The 27,908-nt window shown below is 38.9% G+C and overlaps 1 protein-coding gene across 1 annotated transcript; it reads left to right on the top strand.

Annotated features, from left to right (window-relative positions):
* GDA (guanine deaminase) lies at nucleotides 1–27,908 on the top strand. The gene is made up of 14 exons (XM_074166135.1): nucleotides 1–242; nucleotides 5,562–5,650; nucleotides 7,337–7,508; nucleotides 10,052–10,139; nucleotides 11,391–11,496; nucleotides 14,388–14,415; nucleotides 15,826–15,933; nucleotides 16,984–17,091; nucleotides 19,226–19,323; nucleotides 20,137–20,204; nucleotides 20,672–20,818; nucleotides 25,165–25,283; nucleotides 26,410–26,437; nucleotides 27,838–27,908. Exons 1-14 carry the CDS (start codon nucleotides 120–122, stop codon nucleotides 27,906–27,908), a joined length of 1,353 nt encoding a protein of 450 aa, XP_074022236.1. The 5' UTR covers nucleotides 1–119.

Genomic DNA, 27,908 nt, shown 5'->3' with positions numbered 1-27,908 from the left:
ATGGTGACAGCTCCAGGAAGCCGCCGTCGGCACCGGGGGACACCGAGGTGCGGCAGACTGCTGGGAGGCAGCTTCCAACCGCCTCCGCCACGGCGAAGCCAGCTCCGTCGGCGGCCGCCATGGGCTCCCCGCAGCGCCCGCCGCTCGCCCACGTCTTCAGGGGGACCTTCGTGCACTCCAGCGCTTCTGCGCCCATGGAGATCCTCCACGGACACCTGCTGGGGGTGGACGATAACGGGACGGTGAGCGCGGGGGGTGAGGGAAGGGGTGTTGCGGGGGCGGCCGGGGCGGGCGTGGGACCCCGCTCCGCCGGGGCAGTGGTCTTCAAGTGTCCCGCTCTCACCTGGTGTCCCCCTGTCTTGGGCTGAAAATGCCCCTTTTGGGTCCCGAGTGCCTTTCCGGGGGTGGTGAGGGTCAGGGCCGTCTCCGCCGGTCTGTAGGGAGAAAGTGGAAAATTTTGGCGCTGGAAGTAGTCGGCGTGTGTCGGCAAGAGGAGAGAGCCGCGGAGATGGGATTTCATGCCTGCAGGAGCTGGAGGTAACCGGGATGGTGCATTACCTCCTTGGCACGAGTCTGCAGGTAGCCTAAATCTGTTGTTGAAGTGTGCTCAATGTTTCCAAAGCAGCAGTGCGCCTGGACCAGGCATTCTTCCAGATTCTCTCAGTTTTCTTTCAGTTTCACAAGCCGGTTTGTCATTCTCTAAGTATCAAATAATGATCGTGAGTAATTTCAGTGTGCCCTCTGTACTCATGCACAGCCTTCTAAGTGAGGCTTTTTTTTTTTTTTTTTTTCCATTGTCACAAGAAAAACCATGGCATATACCCACAAAGAGTTAGGAAGATGTTGACGTTGGGCATGTTAGTGGTACAAGCCAAGTTTAAAACAAATGTTACACTTACTGATAATGCAAGATCGATTCTGGCAGGAAAGCTGTATCACTCTCTTAGCAGCATCACAGGTGAAACTCAGTTGCACAGTGCATGTTGTGTAGATACAGTGGTATTTTCTTATAGACTCCATAATATATTTAGGTATCTTATATATGATTTAAAAAAGGTCATTTTCTTTTTGCTGCTAAATAACAGCTTTCAGTGTGTCAGGCTTCAATAGCCTTTGAAATCTGTGCAAAACACTCTTTGAGCCCTTATAGTGTTTATTTTCTCTGTTTCTACTGGTCTGTGAGGGCCTGTTTAAAGACAGCTCTCTTACAGCTCTTGAGGAGTGTTGTGCAAGGCATAGCAAAGTCTATGAGATGTACAGGAGGGGAATAAAAACTTGCATAACTATGTATTGGCTGGTGTCAACTAAAAACAATAGAGCTGAATAAAAAAAGAGCTCGGTTTGTGTAACTCAGGTGCAGGAGGGAGAAACTCATATGCCATCCTGCTCTCTCTGCTGGCGGTTTCTGGGAAAGGGTCCCTACTCAGCATCCTTAGGAAATCAAGACCTTTAAGTGATTTTCTTGAAGAACAGATGCCTTAGTAAGCTATACCTAGGGATCTGTGCTCTCTGTCGCTCTTCCCTTCTGCTAGTGAACAGGAATTCACTCAATGTTGTTTTTTTGCATAAATTGGCACATTCCCATGCAGTTGTTTTAAAAAAAAAAAAATTTCCAGTAAAACACTGTTGTCCAAAAATAAAATACCCATCAGACTGCAGTGACAAGGATTTTAATTTTCTTATCTTTTTAATACAAATTCTTGGCATTTTATTATTCTAGGATCTGATACGATGAGTTTTAGTACCCTTTAGCCTATTACTCATAATTTAACCTCATGCAAAACTTCCACTGGAATCATGGAAGAGTTGGCTTTTCAAGGAGGACATGGTGGTTAGAAAATTGCTTACCTTTGTTGTCCAATTTACACCAAAACTGTTTCATTATTACTCCCAAAGAAGTAAGTTTAACTAAATAGCTGTCATTCTTTTGCCTCATGTTGCTGACTCCATCATGGAAGGATCTTGCATGGTCTGTGATGGGTGAACAGATCAGCTTTTGTGAACAGCCAGGTCCTGTTCTCCAGAATGAGTCCCTGCCTGTCCTCTGAAGGACAGGAGCGTACAACCAGTGTGACAGAAGCACTGTCCAAACCCCCGCTGCATGTGGAGTTACTTGGCTGGTAAAGCCCACGGATGAAATGTCAGCTCTCTGTGCTTTGCCTGTAGAAGAAAAGGGAGCTTTAGCAAGGAAAACTCTGCTGTCAGGTTTGATGTCCCAAGTTATCTTTAATTTAGCAAAATAAGGGCTGTGTTTAACTGAGTGGTTTGCAGAGCAGTGGGATGCCAGTCTTGAGGAATGGCAAATACAAAGAGTAGTATTCCTCAGGGTAAAGAAAATAGAGACAGGTGCAAAATGTGACTTTAAATGTTGGTGTAATTAACTTAGCTGAGTAGAATATTAAGTAAATAGAACAAATATTAAGCTAAAAGCTCCTGTTGAAGGCATGAAAAGAGCGAGAGTTGTGGAATAAGAATTAATATTATTAAGTACTGCCAAACATAAGTGTTTGATTTAAGCCAGCTGGGATAGCAAGTGATGTGTGTTAAGCTGTACAAGGAGGAAGGTACCAACGCACCAACATCCATCTAGAATTCATTGCTTAGACTTTCTCAGTAGGCTGGGCTGTTAGTTCAGGAGCTGAGTCTAGTAAGTGCTCCTGCCTCTCATCTAGCCTCGCATTCCAGTTTTGGCAACTAGGCAAGCATTTGGTATCATGTCTCTAATTGCAAAAGTCAGATAATCATTGTGCGAACAAGGAGGGAAGAGAAGCGTTTGGAGGGGAAAGAAGGATGGACCCCTTAATTATGTTCATCTATGAATGTCATAGCCAGAAAAGAAGTAACACAGGTGCTGTTGGATCAAAAAAAGCCCTGAGTTTCTTCAGCCAGTACCGTTTGCTTTCCATTCTTTTGGTAGCAAAGTTATCTGCACTGTAGTGCTTGGAGGCAGTCAGGGTTTACTGTGTCTGGGTTGATGCATAGTTTAGTGGACCAACTATGCATTGATGGAGGAGCTTTGGGCATCTCTCGAAATAACAAAAGGCCTCAGCTAGGCATTAGAGTAGGGAGGTAGCAGCTCTTCATCTTTGGATCCTTAGCCTCATCACGAGTGACACATCAGAACTGATCGAAGTGTCTGGGCACTGGTGTTTGCAACCATTGATCTGCCCTTTTGTGATACATGTTTCCCAAAGTGCTGGTTATCTTCCTTGACTTCTTTCTTCACAAGCTGAAGGTCTTCGTCTTGCCTGTGCACTTCTTTTGACTCTGTACTGACTCTGCCATACAGTTTTGCCTTGCTGTTACAGCGTTAAGGTCCAGAACTAATTTAATGGACCAGTGCAAGCGAATGTCCAAGCCTGGGACCTCAAAGACCTTAAACATTCAGTGTTAGAAAGGTGGCCAGAGCAAATGCATCTTGAAGCAATGGGAAATATCTCTTAGGTTACCAAGGAGTTCTGCTGGGAAGTTTGAAAAGAGTGTATAGATGTCTTGCTGATTCATCCATAGCTGCATTCAAAAATAATTAGAATCATAGAATCATAGGATGTGTTGGGTAGAATCATAGAATCATAGAATGTGTTGGGTTGGAAGGGACTTTTAAAGGTCACCTAGTCCAACACCTCTGCAGTAAGCAGGGACATCTTTAACTGGATCAGATTGACCAGGTATGAGGTGTATGAGGTCATGTGTCCAGCTCCCTTGAAATATATTTTCTTCATTCTTCCATGATTTAAGTGTTTTATTTTTCTGCACCCTAACAGTATATAATAGCCACTTCTTTTCCATGGCAACGCCTGTTTCCAGAATTTGCCATCTGGTATTTCATGTTTTTCTCTCTCTTTCCTTTTCTTTTTTTTTTTTTTTTTTTTTTCAGCAGCTCTAACATTACTCATTCTGCACCATTTTGACTTCAGCATCTGAGTGACATTTTCTTTATTGCTCATCAGAAATTTCAGTAGGTCTGTATTCTAAGCCTTCTGCAGATATAGAGCTAATTAAGCTGGCTGTATTCCTCTTTAGAAGGCGAGAGATGCTGCTTCATGTGAAGTATTAATGGACTACAATATTCTTGCAGCTTTTGCTAGGGTGGTATTTATTTAGATGGTACGATTTTAATAGGGTTTTTTTTCTGACTAAAATTTTAAAACATCTGCTCTTTAGAAAAAGTAAATGCTCTACGTGCATTTAAAAGACTAGGGTGCCAAAAACTTTTTTTCTATAGTTTAGCAGCCTTTGCTTATTTTTCTCTATAGAAAAAACAGAAAATGCAAAAGTAATGTCACACGTAAAAAAATGGGTGTGCAAATAATTGCTAAACAGTGCTCTTTTGATCCTCTTGATCTTCTTCCTAAGTTTCTTCCTATTGTCTTTTTACAGCAACTTGATCTTGCCTTTATGTGTTTTTTTAATTGCTACCTCAGAAACTGCTGTCATGAGGGTGATACAGGCCCTCAGTGTGGGAATCTTCACAGGAGCAGAAGAATGCTGATAGCAGTAAGATTGCTCCCTTGAACTTAGAGGAACAAGCTCTTATACCAAGGGAGTTAGAATACCATGAGTTGATTTCTGGCAGAACCTGTGTTTTGGCAAGAATTCCTGGAAGCCCAGGACAGCCAGTCTTTGGCCAGGGGAGGCAGCAGGGTCCTCTCTGTCAGGTGTTGTGGAAACCCGGATCCCACCTAGACCCTGTAGAGGGCATTGCAGTTCCTGGCCTCCCCTGCTTCTTGTTTCTTGGGGAGTTGTCATGCCGATTATTGTCAGACCAGAGAATTGAAGACCTGAGAATTCAGCTCCCAAGAGTCATGTTGTAGATCAAAATACCATACAATTCAAAGATAAACAGAAAGTGTGCTAAAATTCTAACGTGGCAACAGTAACTCAGCAGCAGTGGAGTTGATGTCCTCCAGGAGTAAAGTGGGTCTGAGTTAGGATCCAGATTGTAGTTTTTTTTAAATAAGCAAAGATCTTAGACATGCTTTTAGTCTGCTCTAGAAAATGAAAACTTTATCCACGTTTTTTCCCTCAATTTCTTTTCTCTTCCTCAACACTTAAAAAAAATAAAAGAACCCAACATTAATGACACAAGCAGAAAATTAGAAAATGCTTAGCTCAGTGCCAATCAGTCCTAGGCAAAGCAATTAATTTGACCCCTCTGGTTTCGAACAATGTAATTACATTCCCATAAGGCTGTCACACACCTCCACAGTGAATGAAATGACTTAACTGTACTGCTAGCATGCTGGTACATTACAGGAATGCCAGTGGACACTGAAGTCTGTGTAGTTCTTGAGAAGTGTGTTACTTGAGAGTTACTTGAAGTGTGTTACTTGAGAAAGAATTAATTGTTTTCTTACAAGTTACAGAAAGGGTGTGGTTATTCACTGGATCATGACTAGGTATTTCAAAATCATGCTTGATAGTCAGGAAGAGCAAGTATTTCAATGCAAACCTATCACCTTTGCAGTGTGTAAAGTCTGTTTTAGATATGCCTCATTTTGCCTTCATGTAAAGCCTGGGATACAGGTTTAAAGTATCTAACTATGTTTTCTTTCTTTTAGATTGTATTTTTGGAAAAAACTGATCAGCAAGAGCAGCTGGCTAAGAAGTGGGGTTTCAAAGCATCCGACATAAGAGAACTGAGTAACCAGTATGTGCTTTGTTTAGATTAATTTCAGCAAATACAGTTTATGCTCTGAATGAAGTAATGTGAGTCTCTGTGAGTAGGTTTTGGCAGGGAGCACATAAAACCCAACCTCATGGGAAAAAGTCCCTTTCAGCTCTGTGAGAGCTCTTAACCCAAGAGCTGTCTGCATCCTGAATGGGAATTGGAGGGTTGGAAGGTCCATGTGCTTTTTGCATTCCTTGGTTTGGGACTGCAGCCATGGCTGAATTGTGCTGGCTGATTTGCACTGCACAGAAAAAATTGCCATATTTAGCTTTCATACATAACTTCTGAGCTTACAGAAGTAAATGGCGTTCTTTCTTGAGATTACATTTTATATTCATTTTGTTAACAGCAGGCTATGCCTGACTAGCTTGAAACTCTACACTTAGTAAATGTAGGTAACACTAACACTGCAGATGTAAAGCTCAATTGTTTAGGCTTTGACATTCTCCTTAATAAAACCTAATAAAATTAGAAGATTTAAATCCTCTAAACACAGAGCCTTGGATTTCTAACCGAATTGCAGCCACAGCATTACTTTTTTCTTCAGCCAATGAAATCTTCCACCTTTCTGGTGAAGAGAAGTAGTTTTTGGATTTCACCTACTATTCTTTGCGTGTAGCAGCACAACTATAAATGACTTCTGGCTTAGAATCTAGAGCTGGAGTGTCATTTTAGTGTTCAGTTGTTAAAAAAATCTGTATGCTTTGTTGGATGGATAATCATACAGAATATATGAATCATCAGATGTTTTCTTCACTTGAAATAGCCTGAGGAAAATGGAAGGTGCTGGAAATATGGATCAGATTGAGAAAGATCTTTCAGCATATCTAGCATGCAGGAAAACAGGAAGAAGGGGAACTACAAAGAGACGAAATCACTGTTCATTCAATAGTCAGGGAGAAGGGCAGAGGAGTGAGAGAAATTTTAAACTGTATGGAATTCCAGCACGAAATAAAATAATTATAGCCACTTCCTGGTAATGTTGATATATTCATCCCTGTTATTGCAGGAATATGACATGACAACAAACAATATTACAGTTCCATTGTAAATATGCCTTTCCTGTCAATATATTGAGCAGAGATTTTCTTCACCAGTGTCTGTGTCTGCATTTGTAGACACAGTTCTTCCATTAAACCTTGAAATTCATTGATTGAATATTTACATATAGACACATATATAATGTAGAGGAAAACTGGAATATAGAAAGTTACAGTCTTCTGAATATAATGGTCTGGCAGCTAGAGGCATTCCAAATATATCCATACTAGGAAGCAAAACTGTGCCTAACCCTTTCCTTCTTCAGGTGGATTCTATGGTGGAATCGTTTTAGTTATTGTGAAGTCAGTTTGGCTTTATTTGTTGGTATTTAGTCTGGGTAAATATTACAGATAACTGGATTCATCATGCTCTTTTTCTCTCAGTTAGCTGTGTATAAGGCCATGTAAAAGTTATTATTCAACTGCTTCATACCGTAACAGGAGTATGGATAGAGATACAGTAGGAGTTGATAGGCTGATGCTGAAAGAGGAAGGTTAATCTGTAATTGCCATTTACTCTGGTGGATTTTGCTCAAATGTACTGCTTAAAGCAAAACTACTTACTGTGGAAAATTTTGGACTGTGTGACATTTTGGACTATTATAATTTTCTTTTCTTTCCCTAGTGAATTCTTCATGCCAGGAATGGTTGATACACACATTCATGCCCCTCAATATTCATTTACTGGCACAAGAGTAGATCTACCTCTTTTGCAGTGGTTGACTACCTACACATTCCCAACAGAAGCCAAATACAAAGACAGTGATTTTGCAGAAGAAGTGTATACCAGGGTTGTTGTAAGTACTGCAAATGTCATTTTATTACTGTGAAATATATGTATGTTTTCAGAAGGTCAGCAGAAATAGTGGAGCATGTTTCAGTGTCATGAAAACCAGATAAAACCAACAGCATAGCCACTGTTCTAATTGCCATCCAAGATTGTCCCCTATCAGTTCCAGTCTTGTTCTGTTGTTGCTGATAAGACAGGTCATTTAATCATTTGGTTAACAACAAACTTGTTTATCGTCTTTTCTGATATCTGAGTACAATGACCAACATTTAAGAGTACTCTCAGAGCTAGGATAGCCAGCAGAAGCTGACAACGTCAATGCAGAAGTAACCAAACATGGTGAAAAAAAATACAGAGGATGTTTCCTTTTTCTTCGGCAAATACTGTGAAAGAGAAGAATGCTTCTCAGTGACAACAAATCTGGGGTGTTTGGAGTAATTAAGGATGATGTTTCTACAGCTGAGGTCCTTGTAGCAGGAATATCTTTCACTGTGGGGGCCTTAGGTGAAATCTGTCAATGGTAGTGTGGCACAAAGAGGGAGACTGTGTTTGAGCTAGACTGGTTCTGAGCAATATAAAGGCTTTCGGGTCAAATTCCACTTGATAAGCAATAATCAGCTAGGTCACATTGCAGAGTACTGATTCTGTCCGATAACTGAAATGTGTCAATGAAATGAAAATATGTGGACTCAAATGTCTTCAACAGATTAAATGATTTGGACAGCATAAGTTGCCTTGCATTTGTCTAATACTGTGACAACATGTGTTGTCAAAATAATAGCATAGTGAATATGAAATAAATAGTTATACTGTCCTTGCCACACAAATTTTACAAAAAAACCCCAACCAACCAAACAAAACTTTCTGCTATCTGCCATAGTAAAAATATGTAGGAGCATCTTGGTCATAAACTCTAGTGACAATCACATGTGCCTTCAGCTACTTAAAACATAGAGGTGATCTCACCTTCCAGCTGTGTGCCTCAACGTACTATTATTGTCTTCACCAGTTGAGACAGGGTGACATCCACACAGCTAAAGCACTCACTGTGCAGGGTGTTTGGAAAAGAACTGCCAGTGAGAGGTGGAAGTTAGTTGTAGGAGCTCCAGCACAATGGTTAGGCTCTCCCCATGTGTATCAAAGAGGACAAGGTCAGGAAAATGTCTTCACCCCCAAATACTGCAGAATACCAGTTGCTCTGCAATGTTTGATGGGGCTGATAATAACATTCAACAGTTAGAAACAGGACTAAACCTACAGGGAGCAGATATTGTTTCATATGTGTCTTTGAACTTTTGGAGTTGTAATGAAAGCATAGCAAATGTTTTCAAATCAAAATTATGTTTCCAATAATCACTTTCTATACCTGGTAAAAGAAACAAATCAGGTGAAATTTGTCAGATTTTAGCTCGAACCTCCTCTGGCCCCTCAAATTTTAGGAAAGTCAATTCTTCATGCTGATGTTTTGAAAACAGAATGGTTTTAGATTTCATTAAACAATGAGGTTAGGAAACCATAAGTAGAGAATTCTGGGGTTTAGAAGCTAAGAAAGACAAAGGTAGTTTGTCTCAGTAATGACATTGTTATTTGTGAGATTCATTTTAGGAACCCTTAAAGACATATTTTTTAATTATTGTCTTTAATTTGCATATTGTATGGAAAAGACAGAGCTTGGCTTCATGTTTGTCAAGTAATTAGCTCTAGCCATTCTCAAAAGTTCCATTGGATGTAGTACCTTCTATCTCATTAAAAAAATAAAATAAAATTCTCAAATTACATTGTAGCCAGAATCCAAAAATGTAATTTAAACCTGTATGTTGGATTGGTAGTCAATATAGTATGCATTAGTCCAAAGATCAAGTGAAGCTGTAAATTTCACTGTAACTTAATTTAACTTTAAATGGCTCTTCATTTACTGTTATGTCCTCCAAATGCAGTATGAACAGGTATTAACCACCCTCTCCTTTCAAATGGTACAATTAAATAAATAATTAAATTATACTCTGAGCAGTTGGTCTTGACTTACTTTTACCTTGAAGTTTGTTACTGTGTACTGAGGGATAACAAAGGGTGTTTTATACATGAAAGCCTGGCTATTTTTCCCAGCAACAACAGGTGGCCAAACAAAAACCACTACTTTTTCCCAAAAGCCTTGCTTTGCTAATGTTAGGTAAACAGTGCTTCACTGTGAAAATTGGAGAGCCTTTCAAAACTAGGAAATAACATATTGCTTGTATAAATTTGTTGCTTGTATTCCAAATACAGTCAGAATTTATTTCCAGTTTGAGTGAAGGAAATATAGACTAGTTTCTATGTGGTTATCCATTGTTAAAATCCTGTATGGATTTAGAAGAGGATTTTTTTATGTATTAACACTCAGACTTAAAAAAGCTATTATGAAATTAAAAATCTATATTTTACCTTCCCACTTCACTGCGCAATTTCACAATAACTAAATGTTCTCGCAGTTTGAAATCAGACTGCCTGTTCTACATTTTGGCAGCTTGACTGTTTTTTTTCCAGACAGTTGAAACTGATTTCTTTTTATAGAGACGAACTCTAAAGAATGGAACGACTACAGCTTGCTACTTTGCAACAATTTACACAGACACTTCTCTTCTTCTTGCTGAAATTATAGGTAAGATTAACTGAGTTTTGAAGGATTTTGTGCAGACGGTGTTGGTTGAAGGAAACAGAGCTTAGGAGGTTTAGGCTAGCTAGGGATCTTTCTACTAATTTGTTTTTTATTTGTTGTATCTGTCATACTGTGTCCCCAAAATCCACCCTAGTTACCCTTGTTCAGTTAACCGCCTCTCTCCTACTGTTGTTTCTGCCAATGTCTTCATTCCCAAATCAGCTGCTGGTTGAGCTTGAATTAGGTCTGCTGGAGTTGCTCTTCAGCTGCAGTTCTCTGCTCTTTCTATCCTTTTGCTATTTGAGGATTAAAGGGCTGAGTGACAAGAGGTGTAGTTAGTGCATTAATTTCCTGATACTCTGGAGTTTCAGTTAAGAATCAACATCAAAAATCTCCACACGCCCTCCAAAACCAGAACAGTGGGAGTTGTGTCAGGATCTCATCCCTCCCTTCTGTTCCTCGTTGCAAATGGCTGATGTTTGAAAGTATTGTGATTCTTGCAGGATTTCTCAAGGCTCAGCCAGCTCCCAAAGCAGAGAAATTTAATGAGAATCTCAGTTTCCATAAAAAATTCCCTAGTCTTTCTGATTTTGTAGGAAAACCTGAAACTTTGAAGCTGTTGTATTCAACAACTCCGTAAAAGTGGACAAAAAAGATCTAATTTAGAAACATATTTAAAAGCTTAGAATTTAATATTATATGCATTCCTTTTAAGTTTTACACATGAGTTCTGAGTCCTGGCATGGATAAATCTCAAGAAAGAGGCTAGAAGTAGCTCTGATAATTTTCTTCTTCCAACTGCACATGGGAAGCGTGTTAGGAACCTGCTTCCTTTCTCTTTAGGAGCCATTTTGTGGCTTTTCTCCACTCAGGGTCATCATCCACTACAGCTACTGTACTTTGAAGCTTATGTTTCTCATCCTCTACTTCACAGTGGTCTTCTTCATATACTACCATTATAAATTCTGGTAGCGGTTAAACTATAGTAATCTAGTCCTCAATTACGGCATTTATAAAGTTGGCTACTAATGTGGAAGAGGACAACTATTTAAATGAGGTTTTTTCTCTTTCATTTTTAGCCTTAAAAGTCACATGGATTGTCTCAACTTAAAGATAAGAAAAGAGCTTAAATTCTGTTCATCTTAATTGAAGCTGACTGGGGTGAAATTTGTTATTTTGATTTCAGTACAGGCGTTGGTAGCAGTTTTTGAGAACCAGTGATTCTGAGTTTTATATTCTTATGCATCTCAACAGATAAATTTGGTCAACGAGCATTTGTTGGAAAAGTCTGCATGGATGTGAATGACAGTGTCCTACAATACAAAGAGATTACTGCTGACTCTGTCCAAGAGACAGAAAGGTAAGGTGATTAAATTGATGTCACAACCTTTAGAAACAAGACCTTTTCATACATCTGAAAAGTGAATGTGGAGCTGACTAAGAACTTACCGGTGTAAATTTATTAGGAAGAGTTTTTTTCTTCTGACAGTATTGTTTCCTACAGTTCTGGCAATTCCTTCATACCCAGTTGCTGCATAGCCCAAGCGGCTTCTCTCTAGCTCTTCCAAAGAAAGGGAGAAGCTACGGCTCTAAGGGTTTGGAGAGAATATGTGTGTGGTGTTGTCTACTTTCTGCCTCCTCTTTTCCCTTCACAGCTCTGTGGAAGGGATGTGACCTGACATGGGTTGGTGGGGTTGCGATCAGTTCCTTTGCCCTCATTAACTTCTGAGCTATTTTGTTCCCCTGTTTAGGATGAAGCTTTATTCAAGTTGCAGGAGTCAGCTTTCATATGCCCCATTTTAAACATGCTGTGGTTCTCCTCTCCAGCATAGCACCAGTGAAATTACTCTAACTTGCAGTTGAGAGAATGAAGGGGAATCAAATCAAAGCAATGTATGTGGCAGAGAGGACCCAGGACTGGAATCTTATGTTTACCTTGTCTTTGCATCCATGCTCAGAAAATACTTAAGCAGACATACAGCTTTTCTCATGGTACTATTTATTTACTTTTATAAATATTTCAAATATCATGCTGAAAGAGAAAATACTTAACAGTAATATAAACATCTTATGGCACTTGTGTGAAGTTGCTGTCTTATTTTTGCAAATTGTGATAGAAGAATGCCAGTAAAAGTTAGAAATGGTCATGGCTTTCTAGTTGTGTTTATATTTAAAGACATTTTTAAAACATGTAGCACTGTACTAACATTTGTTTTCCTTCATGTAAATCCCCAATTTTTATAATACAGCATGAGTCTTGCTGAAATGGGCCTGAAAGTGGCAGAACTTCCAGTTCTGATATTTTTTAAAGCTTCAGAATAATCTTAATAGCTCTCTTTTAAATACCTGTCTTACGCCTCTAACTCACTTCTCATGTGATTGTGCTAGTAACAAATGTTTCTCAGCCTTGGATGAGAGTGTGCAACAGGTACTCCATAGCTGTCTAGAGAAGAGACCTGTGTGCTTGTCAGTGTGAATTGAGTGCTTACCTCATCAGGTCTGAGCCACAGCAATTCAATTGCAGACAGATGAAAAAGCTCTTCCTTTAAGAGGGCAACCTTTTTTTTTTTTTTTTTTTTTTTTTGTTTGGGTTTTTTTGTTGTTGTGTTTTGTTGGGGTTTTTTTGTTTGTTTGTTTGTTTTTGTTTTGTTTTTGTTTTTGTTTTGGGTTTTTGTTTGTTTGTTTGTTTGTTTTAAGAACCTAAGAATGATCTGTCACGCTGCCAGAAAATGTATTACATTTATTTCGGTTCTTTACAGTTTACCTCCAGATATATATGTATTGAATGCATGGAAATAATGTACAATTCCAACTGCTTCATACATTAAATCTAAATTCAAGTCAAGAGTTTGTATCTATCTTTCTCCTGTAAAGAGGGTTGAATAAAAAGTTAGGGAACTGAAATATAGAATACATTATATGCTACTAATAGTAGTAGTCATCTGGAAAGAGGACAACACGCTCAAATCTGTTCTTCTGCTACAGAAGACAGTGGTTGGAACCTGAGCTTCTTTCCTCATAGAGAATTACATAACCCAACAAAGTAGAGGGTATTTCAGTTTTGAAAAAATCCTGACACTGTTCAAAGAATGTGAAAAAGAGTGAAAACAGCCATCCAGAGGTTTTGGATTATCACCCGAGCATTATACTTGAGTTACAGTTTCTACTCTAGTGAATATTTTGTTATTATAGCAGGTGAATCAGTAAGAGGAGAATCAAACAGACAACACCTAATTCACAATGCATTTTGGCTCTCAAAGTTAGACAATGGTGGGCTCAAACTCCTTTGGTCATTGAGAAGTTTGGCTTAGATCTGTCACTTCCAGCGGGTGATCTAGCACCAGCTTCAGTGTTGTGAATCCAGCCTCCAGAGTTATTTTCTTTTTCATCTGAAGATAATTGACAAATTTATTCAATTTTTGTTGTGACCAAAATTACATGTTTTTCTGAATATAAACTATGACATAAAAATTCAGAGAGATCCTGTACAGAACCCATCTCAAACTGGCTTTGGAAATTATTTGCATACACTGTGCATATGAGTTTTCAAAGAATTTCTTTCCTGCAAAGTCAGAGTATGTTTTATTTGCTCATCTGCATTATCCATATTGATTGCTTGGGTTTTTTTTGTAGAAGTCCCTGAGGTGGCTTCTTTTATTTAACAAAGTAGGTAAATCTATACTGTATTTTCCATAAGGTAGATAGTCTATATGCTAACATTAATATAAGCATTTTCCAGAAAATCAAGGGTCCTTTAAGCAAACGGGGACATGTGCAACTACTGTAAGTGAGGTATGAAATGTTGCAGCATCTTTTGAAAACAGGACTTCAAATAATAGAATATATTTAATGCTGTAATTTAAATTCATGGAAAATTTAAGTGGTTTTTTTTTTCTCTAATGTTGCAGTTGTAGCTCATAATTATGTTTTCAGTGAATTTAATGTAACGTGTATTTGGTTTTCAGAGAGACCTCAGAGTAATTACCACATGTCTAATGTTAATTATTGCAGATGAAAAAAATTCTGCATATTCAGGGTCAAATTCACAACTAGCATAATTTGGTGTAACTATCCTGACTTCATTGTGTTGCTTCTTTTTATTTCATCTGAGAATCTGGCCCAACTTTCTGTAAAAAATTAATCTATGTCTGAAATACTTAATAGGGTATCTCAGTAAATATTTTCTATATTTTTCATAATTCATAACAGATGACAGATTTATAACAGATTTTTTTTTCTACCCTTTTTCAGGTTTGTTAAAGAGCTACTGGAAAGGAAAGTAAGTAGAGTTCTCCTTTGTATTCGCTTCTGTATTCAGAAGATGCTGTGTGAATATATGAAATAGTTAATTCCTCTGACAAACTGCTGGCTTATTGAAAAATCAATAAATACACATCTTTCTGTGCAGTATACAGATATCATAAGTCTGAAAAATGTTCTGCTAGTGATGTTGAGAAATGGATTTGTAGCAGTGTAAATTCAGTTTCATGTGGTCGAAGCACAGCAGAGTAATGTTCTGTGCATGTTCTCTATTGACTTAAAAATATTTGGCTTCCTAGAAAGGACAATTTCATGTTAAAGAAGGGTGGAAGTCAGTTGATCACTCTGTGGTATATGAATAGACTAGTAAAAGAAGTTCTCATCAGCAGAAATCGGTGTTTTTACAGTACAGTTACTAATCAATTACCAAATTAGTATTTGGGGTGAGCACATGTCTTCCCGTGTGTTTGTAAATAAATTAGGTTTATAGTCCTGAGATAAAGACAGAGGTTTACACTCCAATATTACAAACAGGTATACTTTTCTTATCAGCATTTTGTTTTCAATGGCTTAATTTGTTGACATTTGTATCTCAAAATATTCAAAGGCAGATGCCTAGAGTTTAATGCCTGAATCATATGTAGTAGAGTAAGTTGGCTAATCTGCAGAAGTCCTGAGCTCTGTGTTTCTGGGGAATGGTATAAGAAACTGCAAACCAAGTTATCACATACGGTCTTCCAGTGATGCCACATGCACAACTATTGCCTGTGACGGAAGGCAGAGTTGTAATACCATTGTATTTTTTAATGACAATTTTAATCGAGATGTGCAAGGTGTAAAGTACACATCTGTAGCCCTAGTCTTGGTGTCTTCTCCACTGTTTCCTACCATGTAGCGTATCTGGTGCTACCCTAATCTTCCTGTCTAGGGGGTATACGGACTGTTCGTTGCTATCATGACTGGAGAAGATTGAACAAGAAAAAGACTTTGGTTTTACAGAACTCTACAGTTTTGCATCGTTATGTCTTTTTCAGTCACAGAAGCGGTACTCAGAAAAACATCTGGTCATTCATCTGACTTATTTCTCATAATGCATACTGGACTGTCAGCAAATATGAGAAAACAACCAGTGCTTCTCCTGAAGTCTGGTAAAAATCTCAGTGACTTGATGAAGGACTTCTAATGAAAGTAACTTCTTTCCTAAGGTTCATTAAAACTGTTTTCAGAAGAAAAAATTGATTCTCTATTTCTGTGGTTAAATTTCTAATAAAAATTAGGAAATGACTATATAGTTTAATTTGAATTGGCAAGGATGCAGGAAGCAGTAAGTGATGGAGACAAAATGTAATTGCTGTGTAAATGCTTGTCTTAATTATGGTTACTGATATATAGATGTAGAATCCCAAGCATGTCTTTTTAATATTTTCAGTATCCAAGGGTACAGCCTATAATAACCCCCCGCTTTGGCCCTTCCTGCACAGAGGATTTGCTGTCTGCACTTGGCGATTTAGCACAGGCTCGTGATCTCCATGTACAGGTAAGATCTGAGAGCTCTGTACAGAATTTAAATAGTTTGGATAGACAGCATACAGACCAGGGAGTTTTCATAATTTCAGCAAAACACTTAAACTGCATTCTTACCTTGGAGCCTGTCTTTTAAATTCCTCTGAAATTATCAACGGTACTCTGAAAGAACATTGTGACCTGCACAGGAAATGAGAAGGCTCATAGCTGGAAGGATGCACAATTTATCAAGTCCCAGTGCATGGTCAGTAGGAGACCAGCAGCCAGTATTTTAGGTTAGAGCAACCCTTGGACTGCTAAAGGTTGCTCTCCCTGGTCCAAGGCTGTTACGTCTGTCTCTCTGCCTTCTGCTGTTTCTGTACAGAGCAGATTTCAGTACAGAAAACAATTACTCATCTTTGTATCTTATTTAACATTGTTAGCATAGCTATAGGATTTCTAGTGTGATGAAGTTTCTGTATTTAAAAAAGACATATTTTAAAGCTGTTGGAACTTTGAGGTGTTTCTTTTTTGATTACACAGTTCTAAGCAAATACTGTTTTAAAGCTATGCTACATTAGGATTTTTTTGCCATTATGAAGTAGGCATTTTGAAAATATGTGCTCCAATGGGAGTACAGGAGGATCAGATTTTTATCCGAGACCAGGAATTATTCAGCCCATCTGAAGATACATGGAGCAGGTAGGTAGCTGTTGCCCTGATCCCAGGGTCCCCTCTGTGGTATCCTGGTTCTCTTTTCTACTTCCCAGTCATATGTATTATTTTGTTTATTATTTTAACATTTACCAAATACCAAGTGGGCCATTATGTCACCAAACTACTGGGATGGACTGTCCAGGCGTACCATCTCATATAACTTTTAAAAGAACAAATGGAGCTACTCTTTTGGGTCCCAGGGACCTCTCCAATGAAAAGAGAATCCCAAGGACGAGATCTAACTGTAGGCTTTACAAATACTAGTTTCTATCATTATATCTTTAGCACCACTGGGTTGCTCAGAAAGTTGTAATGTCAGGTTTAACGCCATTTAAAGCACTCATTGCTCTGTATTTTCTTATTGCAGAGTCACGTAAGTGAGAATGAAGAAGAACTCAAACTTGTGGAGAACATGTTTCCTGCCTACCAGAATTATACTGAATTGTATGACAAAAACAAGCTGCTTACCAGCAAGGTAGCTGCATAAAAACTCCCACAGCGTAGCCTAGATTTATCCCCATAGAGAATATGATGGTTAACTGTAGTTAACTGAAAAGTTTGTATGTTTTGTCAAGGTTAGTGACATCTCGGGGAAAATAAATTTGGTTTTATGTTCTCTGTTACACAGGTGTTGGTCAAGCTACTGGAATTTTAGACAAGCCCACACTTTTCCTAAGCATTTTAGGGGAGATGAGCAATAAACGCATTTTGTGCTGCCTGATCCATTTTCCAATGAAAAAAGAGAACTAGGGTAGTGAGATCAGAAGCAGACTAAGTAGAGCCGGTATTGTAGGAGCTGGTAATTCTCGGGCAGTATCCAATTACCCTTATATTACGATGTTCTTGCACACTGGTTTTGCCTGAAGATTTATTCTATGATATTATGGTAGGACCAACTTCATTTTTTGGCAGTTTCCTACAGAAAAGCAGCTTGTCCTGTTGTGTTCTGTGTGTGAACCTCACATACGTGCAGGTACACTCTACTGTTCTGACTACCCAAAACCACTCTCATCTCATTAGCTTATTTTAGCAAGTATTGAGAGGCACAGTGGCCTGAAGCTTTATGCTGGTGAGATAAATGCAAGCAGATCACATACCAGCCCACACTAAGTACAGGTTGGAGTGCAACGGCTCATCTTATTAGGTAGTGGAGAGCCCATGCAAGAGTGAATATGAACAGCAGAGTACTTAAGTATCAGTCAAATCGATTTAAAATTTTAAGAGAGAATTTTCAGAGGTACAAAGGACAGCTGGGAACTCCTTGGGATTTAGCTACTGAACTCCCATTTGTCTTCAAAAATGTACCCCAGTAAATAATTTATTTATTTACAGTCCTTTTTACCTGAGAAATCAATATGGGCTACTTAAGTATATACACAGTATTAACTTTTGTTCTCTTGCATAGTCCTATGCACACTGATTTGTTGCTTCAGTGTACCAAAGAGAATATTGGTGCTGCAAAAACATAGGTCTTAATTCTGTCAGACTTTGATATGCACAGCACAGAAAATGGCCACTAAAAAATCAGGGTTACCTGTGCTTTCTGGTAACAGGCTTCTGATTGTTTGGGGAAGCATTCTATGAAACACAAACGTAACAAAACCGCAGATGTTCACCCCTCCCAAACCACCAAAACTAAGACACCATTATTTTTTTTTAATGTTTTAAAAATATGTTTTTCAGAGCTGTGGCTGAAATATTTCCTTCTTTTTAAAAGAAGTGCAGATCAGCAGAGATATGGTTCAGCAGCTACCATATGTATGTCCTTAACTTAGAATGTGGCTATTGTCATTGCATTTTCAGTTACATTTGAGCTTGATGAGTAAAGACAGCAAGGGTACAGTGCTATTAGGAGATGCTCAGTGGAAACAGTCCCTGTGCTGTTCTCATTTTTATCAACAGATTGCAAGGCCTAACAGAGCTCTTGCTCTTTTCTTTGAGTGGGCATTTGGCATATAAAGTAATTCCAAGTAGATTTGTCTGGAAATAATTGGTTTATGTGCTATTAAATGACACTATCCTATACTTCTATGTTTTGTGTATGCTGTTTGTAAATTTATTTTTAAAATCAGCTTTGTAGGCCAAGAAAGAAATGTCATTAATCAGTTGCATAACAAATTAGATTATTTCAATTAAGAGATAATTCATATATATGTCTCTACCTGATCCAAACCTTTAGAGAGACAATGGGAAACATGCTAAGAGTACATACATCTTCCACTGTATCTGACGTACTCCTGGCCCCAGTACTTAATCTCTGTGTTAGCTACAAAATATAAGTCATGAGGTTACTATAGTGCTAGGGCAACTGGGGAATTCTTGCTTTTGTTCCTTGAAGCTCTTTGGTCACAGCTGTCACTGCAAGAGTCAACAGCACCCTATCTACTTACATTAATAAATGAAAAAGAGCTGAGAGAGTGATATGTCAGGCATACTGAAGTTAATGTGAGTTTCTTCCGTGTTGATTTCAAGGGTGTCATTCAAGAAGCGCTTTAATTTTCCTTGATGGTAATAGGTGTCCTTTTGGCTATTAAAAGCAGTGCAGCAAAAATCACAGGCACTGAAGTAAATGCAATGTTGACTAAATTGGTGATTTTGTTTTTCTTTAGACAGTGATGGCTCATGCCTGTTATCTTTCTGAAGAAGAGCTGAAACTTTTTAGTCTTCGTGGAGCTGCAATTTCACATTGTCCCAATTCTAATTTTTCGTAAGTTAAAAAAAAAAAGAAAAAAAGAAAAAAAAAAGATTGGTGTACAATTTAATAAAGCTGTTGTTCATATAGTAACCTGAGTGCAGCCTTACAAGGCTATGTGTATGATATCCCATTCTGCCAGAAGTGACATATTAGATTAAGAGTGACAATTATTGCTCCACTTCAGCGTGGTAAACTCTGGACTGACTTGTGATCGTCCAGTACAGTCATCTCTCTCTCTTTCTGTCTCTCTCTCTCTAGATATATGTATAAAACATTATTTTTTTTAAACTTTATTTCTTCTGATTGCTCTACCAATGGCAGATGCAGGCCATCTCCCATCCCCACAAAGCATGCATATGTTTGGGGGAAATGGGAATGGGCTATATAGTCTTCTTTTTATTAAGCAGAAATAAGATACTGTATGGTATCCAGGCAAGATACTGTACTAAAAATTTACAGTCATTTTGCCTTTAGCATAATCAATATCTTGTTTGTGATGACTTACTGCTACTCATGAAATGACCTCATATCTTCTGGAATATACTTTATATCATACTTGGATTTTTTCACAGTTATATTGAGAGCTCATTTTCAGGAGATAACTATAAAACTATGGGAGTTTTTAACTGAGAAAAAATGCCTTTATTTTTAGTGATTAAACCACATCTTTCAAATGTATGAATGCAACTGTTCTATCCCAGTTCAATAAACCCAATCTATTGCATGCGTTCTGAGAGCCTTTGTCATGAAGCCGCTCTGAAGCCTGACTCTTCCTGAACTTTCTCTGCACGTGTCACACAGAACCCATTTCTTTTTCTAATCCAGGTTGCGCAGCGGTGTCTTGAATGTGCAAAAGGTTCTGAAACACAATGTAAAGCTTGGACTTGGCACAGGTCAGTAGTGTTCTGTAAAAACGGTTACTTCTGGAAACCATTGAGATACGCAAAAATATGCCTACTTTTTTGTATTAAAAGTCAGCATGTCTCCAGCTCATGGACCCACTTTTTTCCTCTACTGCTTCTAGAGTAATGAAGTCTAGAGTACTGAAATCTAGAGCAGGCCCAAAAGTATTTAAACAGAAAGCCAAAAATGAATGAAGAGAATTTTGTTCCTGTCATGAGAGTAAACAGGGCTTGAATAACAGCTTTTAAGGTTTCTGTTATTGTGTTATGTTCTATTTACCTGACTTTGTACATGAGAGCACCTTTATTAGTAATTATACATTCAGAGACAGCGTTTGGCAGTAAAACTTTTTGCATTTATGACATCTGCCACTTTGTAACATTTAATTAAATCTCGTAGAAATTTAACCCAGAGAATTATACCCAAAGCTTGTTTCTAACAGCCTGATCTCTTCTAGATGTTGCAGGTGGATATTCAGCTTCTATGCTTGATGCCATCAGGAAAACAATGATGGCATCGAATATCCTTCAGATCAATAAAGTGAATGAAACAGGACTAACTCTTGAAGAAGCTTTTCAACTAGCCACTCTAGGAGGAAGCCAAGGTAAGAAGAAATTTCTTCAGGGTGTACACAGAGAATTACAGCTCTTTTTGATGTTATCTCTCCCTGTCTTTAAATGGTGGCTGAATTCATAGATTTTCTGGTGCCAGAGTGAAGTCTAAAATGGTGTCTGCTGGGCTGAGATATCCTTTGGTCTCTCGTACCCATACCAGGCTCATCACAGAAGAGTATTCCTATTGATATTGAGAGTTTAATAATAGAATCTTAATGATTTTTCAGGGTTGCACATTTTCTTTGCAAAGTTCCTCAGACTTCTTAGTCATTAGTGCTTGTATGTTTGTCACACCAATTGGAAAGACTTTGTTTTCTCAGCAACCAGCATTTAGAGAAAAAGCTGTGCAATTACTATAAAATCATGCATCCTGATTGTCATCAGTTTCTAATTTTGTTTCTGCTTTTTGAACTCTCAGTGAAGCAGTTTGTCACTACCTTTCCAGCAAATGAAAACATCACAAAAATCACTCCTCAGTCAGAGAAAAACATAGAGTTTAAACAGGTTATGCACCATGGTTGTTTAAGACACAGTTACATCTGCAAAATACACTGATACGGTGTATCGGTTATTTTGGTTCACTGGCATGTTTTGTCATGATCAGTATGCACACGCTGATTTATACAATTAACAAAGTTTTCTTGGAACTTTTATGATTTAGCAGAGAGCAAATCTACACATAAGTAAAAATTTATTACTATTTCAGTTAGCAGAATTGAGCTCACTACCTGCTGAAGATGTGGTAGTGTAACATTTTAGTAGTTGTCAGAAAGACCCATTGGGAACTATTAATGGAAGTTTGAAAGTTGTAATGAAAATATCATCAAACAGGCCTTCTCAGGACTGTATTTGAATTTCTGGAGGGAAATGGGGAATGAATGGGGAATTTCTGGAGGGAAATTGGGAGCAAGCGGGGAAATAGAGAAGGCAGAAAATGGGCAGGGGACCAAAAAGAAGAGGTCTTCTCTCTCACAATACATACTCTTCTCATAAAAGCTTAGAATAATTAGCTGAAATACAGACAGGAAAACTTATAAAAATCCTAAACTTATGTTTGGTTCCCCTTCCTAGCTACTCTTGGTTTTTTTGCCTGAGTTCTTAGGCTTGCTTACTGTCGTGGTTTCGGCCGGATTTACCCAAACCAGCCCGACAGATGGCCCTTCCCACCCCCCGAAAAAAAAAAAAAAAAGAGAGGAGAGGAAGAGATAAGGAGATTTAGAAGTGTAGAAGTTCGATAGAGGGGTGGGGGGGTGCGGGCGGCGGAGTCACTTTTCCGCCGGCTGGGGAGTGACCGGGGACGGGCCGGGCCGGGGCGCGGCTTGGGCCGGGGCCGGAGCCGGTGGAGGTGCGGGCCTGGCCGGTGCCGGAGCCGGTCGGGGGGCAACCGGTGCTGCTGGGGCCGGTGCCGGCGTGGCCTTGGCCGGTGCCGGCGTGGCCTTGGCCGGTGCCGCTGGCTTGGCTTGGGCCGCGGGCAGGGCTTGGGCTGGAGCCGGAGCCGGGGCTGGTCTGCACTGAGACTCTCGCTGGGGCTGGGGCAGCACCCGTGTGTGTCCCTGCTGTGACTGTCGCTGGGGCTGGGGCAGCACCCGTGTGTGTCCCTGCTGTGACTGTCGCTGGGGCAGCACCCGTGTGTGTCCCTGCTGTGACTGTCGCTGGGGCAGCACCCGTGTGTGTCCCTGCTGTGACTGTCGCTGGGGCTGGGGCAGCACCCGTGTGTGTCCCTGCTGTGACTGTCGCTGGGGCCGTTGTCTGAGTTCCTGCTATCCCTGATTCCACCCGTGTCTGAGTAGCAATATTGTGTGTCACATAATGCTCACCCTGATCCTCCTCGTATCTAATAATAATTAACACCTGCAGCACATTCAGTACCATATGCATCAAAATCAGGATCACATGACAGAGACAATCATTCTCTAGACAGCCCAAAGGTTTTTCACCCCTTAATTCCGTTGATAGCACCTTGAGATAATCACTAACAGGCAAACTAAACTTTCCCCAGGTAAAATCAAAAGTGTAATTAACAACAGGATCCATCATATGATGCCTGAGACATGCGGATATCCTAACAATCACAGATCTCATACACCTGAACACTAGCCCACACCAACGAAGCACACCTGGGCCACCGCATCCAAACAGAACAAATACAAACCAATCTCAATACAAAAAATCAATATACTCGACCAGTTAAACACCACTACATCAATTGACTTCATACAAAGCTTTCTAAAAATACCATATAAAATATTCTGTAGGAATGACATGATGTAAGCTGTCAGTTCTCCCTGAGCAGGCTGGAAATCAAACTATTCAGGTAATCTTATCAGAGCTTGGGTCATGCCACAATTGTGCCCCATGTTGGGCGCCAATAAATCTGTCGTGGTTTTGGCTGGATTTACCAAAACCAGCCCGACAGATGGCCCTTCCACCCCCTCCCCTCCAAAAAAAGAGAGGAGAGGAAGAGATAAGGAGATCTAGAAGTTTAGAATGAACTAAACTACTTTAATGAAGAATTAATATTAAAATAAAGAGGAGGAAAAATAATTAAATAGATACAGTATATACAAAACCGTGTCAAGCTCCCAGGATGACAGTCAGGTCACTGGCAGGCACTGGGGAAGTCCCAGACTGGACTCAGCAATGGATGGGAACTGGATTCCAGCTCTGGAGTCAGGAACACACCAACTGGGATCAAAGGCAGATGAACAGACAGAGTCCTCTTCAGACGTCGGCCGTTGCAGAAAGAGAGTTGACCCTTTGATCCCTCAGCTTTTATACTGAGCATGGGGCAGATGGGATGGAATACCCCAGTTGGTGAGTTTTGGATCACCTGTCCTGTCCACTCCTCCCCACAGATGTGACCCCTCTACGTTTTTCCATTTCTGACTCTCTAAGGGGCAAATAACGAAATTTGCTGACCTTGGTTGTTATAGCAATAAGTATAAGCAAGGGCCTCCCTGCATACCATTCCTTGGCATGGAGCACAAACATTGGTCTTATCATTCTGAGAACGAGCAGTTTCCTCCACAATATGCCATTAATTTCAGAGAGCTAGAGGAGGCCTAGCTAGGACGTAAAATTACAGAACAGAAAATTGGTTCGGTTTTACTTCAAACCTGGACACTCAGTAATGTCTTTATTGTACATATTGTATATATTGAACTGTTTTATCCTTACTGAATCAGTTTCAAGGATAGAATATAAATTACCGTACAACCTTCCAGTAACCTGGACAAGTACAATTTGCGGAAATTTAAGTGAGAGGTTCTTCATTGCAGTCATTTGCTTTGCTGAGACTCCTAAACACTTGTCACCCTCTTGTGTTCAATCTGAAAATTGCATTCTGATCACAAACCCGAAGGAATATGAGATCATTTTAGTTGAAACTGATAGGTAGCCAAAATATTTCACCATTTGGAGAAGTTTAAACATCTTTAAGATATTGTGAAGTTCCTGCCATGCACAAACATCACTGAAGGCTAAAGTTCCTTTGTCAGACAGGAGCACTCTGAAAACAAGTGAATGAATTATTTGTAGATATTATCCCCTTTGATAACTTAGTTCAACTCCAGAGTACTGGAAAAGTTGATTTAATACACAGATACTTTGTACAACTTAGAACTATCTTAAATCATTTCCAAGGAGACACAGAGGCCTCTCTTTAGGTATTCTAAGCATTTGCAAGCACCCAGTTGGTGAAGATGAACTGTAGATTTTCAGTGCTTGTGGACCTGAGAACCAGAGGTTATAATGAAGCTTTGAAATAACAAAGCTAAATAATAGACGACAAGACAAGCCTTACAGGTGGGTATGAGACCTTCATATCTGGCTTTGATTTTTTTTCCACACTGTATTGTTCTTTATTCCTGCTAATTACCCTTAGTTATCCATTGTCCTCTTTGCACACCTTTTATTATATACTTTACGGTTTCTCTGACTTCATTTCATTACCCCTTTTGGAGCTTTAACGTTTTTGCAATGTCCACTTTAAACAGTTAGTGGCCTATACATAAGATCTGCAATGACACAAAATCAAGAGAGAACATTCAAAGAACAAAAATCAAAGGAGGATTTCAAACTGTTTTCCAGATTTCTTTTACCTTTAACAGCTGCCCTTCAGAAATTCATCAAAATATACATGTTTTTACTGAGAAGTTGGTTCAGAACTCAGATGCTATAATGCTCACTGTTGAATTTCCTTTCATATTTTTTTACGTAATCATCTAAATCCTTGTCGTTTTTCTTATGAACATCTCAAGTAAGTTACCAAGTGCTTCCACATGGTGGATAGTGGCTTCCTTTGAAGAGATGTTTGTGACCTTATTTTCTTCCTCAGCTCTAGGACTAGACGACGTGATTGGAAACTTCGAGGTCGGCAAAGAATTTGATGCGCTGCTAATCAACACAAAGGCTTCAGACAGCCCTTTTGACTTATTCTCTGCTGATAATTTTGAGGTAATCAGAACAGGATTAATGACACAAAAAAATACTGGAAATTATATGGGGAAGGTCCATGATACAGCCAGAATAAGTCTTTTGAAAGTTATTCCAGTAGCAGGAATTGGGGGTGCTACACCACTGCTGTCTGTGTTTCAGCCCAAGAGGTTTGGTGGTTGGGTTTTTGTAGAATCTTGCTGTCCTTAGCAACTGGCCCCTGTCCCCATGAGCAAAAATGCATGTAACATTTTTAATGCATGTTTTTTTAGCCCAAGCTGACAATTAGAGTTATCTATTTGCAGTGACTAATGGCAGCTAAGAAAAAACAATTCAGTTTTTGTTAACACTTCGATTTCAAATTCAAAAATGGCAACTGGTTCCCAGATAAAGGCTAGGTTGCCGTGACTGCACTGCTATTGTAAATTTAAGCAAGATCACAAGACAGCTAACTTGAGTTGAAAGCACAGTTTTCATGCACACATATGAGCAATATTAGCATTATGCACACCTTCTCGTACAAAAAAGTTTCATGATTAAAAAAGGTAATGAGCAACAGTTACTTGAATTTACTGATGATGCCAGCCTGTCTGTCACCATCTCTACTCTGAATGTCACCATTTACTTAGAAATGCGGGTATAAGCAGTGAGGTGATTGTTCCTTAATCTGTTTCAAACACAATAATCTAGATTAGATTGAATTCTTTAATTTTTAAATCTTCTTCCTAATTCAAATAATTCTGGAAAAAAATATTTTCCAGTTTAAGTCTAAATCTTTTTAGCTAAATTAGCAGTTCTTAGGACTTTAAAAATGCTTACAATTTTGTCTGATTTTTCAATAAGTAAATGAATTTGAGCACTCTAAAAATGAGGAAGGGGAAGTATTGTGTTTTAGATATATATTTGTTTGTACTGTCAAACTTGTGCAGTTTTCTTCCTGAGACATACAGCCTACTTACTGAAAGTTATTTATGAGAAAACATGCAAATTAAGTTTTGATTTTGCTGTTAGTAGGAATATTTGGGAAACCTATTTTTATCAAGTCTTTCAGGCTTCAAATAATTATGATCTGAATTATGATAATTATTATAATTCAAATAATTAAGATACTGCTTTCTAAATTTTATTTTCTCCCATTTTTTTATAGGACACTCTGCAGAAGTTCCTGTATCTAGGTATGTTCTGATTCTCAGCCCACATAAAATTCTTTTGCTGTTTCATACATCAAAAGTTGCCTAAATTTATGTGGAGGTTAATAATAATTTTATTTATACATAATTAGATATACACTTGTTTACAATAGTTAAATATATTTATTTACATTGTTTATAAACATGAGTATGTCACTATTTATTAATGTTACTATTTATTTACATTCATTAAATATACACTTACTTGCCTTTATTAATATATATTTATAAATACTAACTAATAATTTAGCAACTTAACTTTTATTCTTTAGGACATAGTTATATAGTCAGTTTAACACAGAATCACGGAATTGCCTAGGTTGGAAGGGACTTTTCAGATGATCTAGTCCAACCATCAATCTAACACTGACAAAAACCATCACTAAACCATATCTCTAAGCTCTATGTCTACCTGTCTTTTAAATACTGCCAGGGATGGTGACTCAACCACTTCCCTAGGCAGCCGATTCCAATGCTTAATAACCCTTTCAGTGTAAAAATTTTTCCTAATATCCAATCTGAACCTCCCCTGGCGCAGCTTAAGGCCATTTCCTCTTGTCCTATCGCCTGTGATTTGGGAGAAGAGACTGACCCCCACCTCTCTACAGCCTCCTTTCAGGCAGTTGTAGACAGCGATGATTAGATGCACCAAGTTTGTCAGATTTATTACCACACCTATCTTTAGCTACAATATGAGCTGAATCATATTTCACAGTAAGGTAACACTGACATGCTGGTCACCATTTCAGAACCAGTTTGGCTCAGAGGGGCTTCTGCAGAGCAGTTGCCGCTATGCTTTTTTCACTCTCAAACAAAAAGCACAGCCTTTAAAAAAACACAAAACCAAAGCCCAGCGCAAACCATGCTACCCCAATAAGAGAATAGATACTCTTTATAGGGCATCGTCTGGACCAAGAGCTGTGCTGCACCTTATGTTGTTGCGTAGAGGTAACTGGTGTTATTTCTGGCTATGTTTGTGTCATTCTTTAATTAGGCTTTTGCCTTTTTGAGATGCTGGCTGAGGCAAACAAGCTTTACGGCTGCTTGGTACAAGAGTTAGTTCAGGCACTGTACAACAATGTGTTTTCTGTACAGATGTATAGTATTTTCAGGGTTTGCACCTACTAAGAATATAGAAAACCCATGACACTATTGCAGCAGCTGAATGCTAGGTTTATTTCTTAAAAAAAAAAGCATGGGTATTTTAAGCATCCATTGCTCTTTGTTGTAGCCCTATTTCTCTCCAAATAAACTTTCTCAGTCCCAGGAAACAGTCACTGCAAATCATGTGTTCCAAAAATTATTTTGTGGATTGCATAATTTTCACTAATTGAATCAATGCATAGATTTATGTGCAAATCTCTGTTTTGACTATGTTATTTCAGGTGATGATCGGAATATTTCTGAAGTGTATGTGGCTGGAAAGCAAGTGGTTCCTTTTTCAAGTTCAGTATAA

Source organism: Numenius arquata, chromosome Z (genome assembly GCF_964106895.1).
Source record: "Numenius arquata chromosome Z, bNumArq3.hap1.1, whole genome shotgun sequence".
NCBI classification, from domain to species: Eukaryota; Metazoa; Chordata; class Aves; order Charadriiformes; family Scolopacidae; genus Numenius; species Numenius arquata.
The sequence above is the reverse complement of the archived record's forward strand: the minus strand, read 5'-3'. Positions and strand labels throughout refer to the sequence as shown.

Bases quoted from the DNA above. Each gene is read 5' to 3' on its own strand.
- GDA (XM_074166135.1), top strand. From the start codon at position 120: ATGGGCTCCCCGCAGCGCCCGCCGCTCGCCCACGTCTTCAGGGGGACC. The intron at 17,092-19,225 runs GTAGCTGCATAA...GTTTTTCTTTAG, and splicing joins ACAAGCTGCTTACCAGCAAG to ACAGTGATGGCTCATGCCTG. The intron at 19,324-20,136 runs GTAAGTTAAAAA...TTTCTAATCCAG, and splicing joins TGTCCCAATTCTAATTTTTC to GTTGCGCAGCGGTGTCTTGA.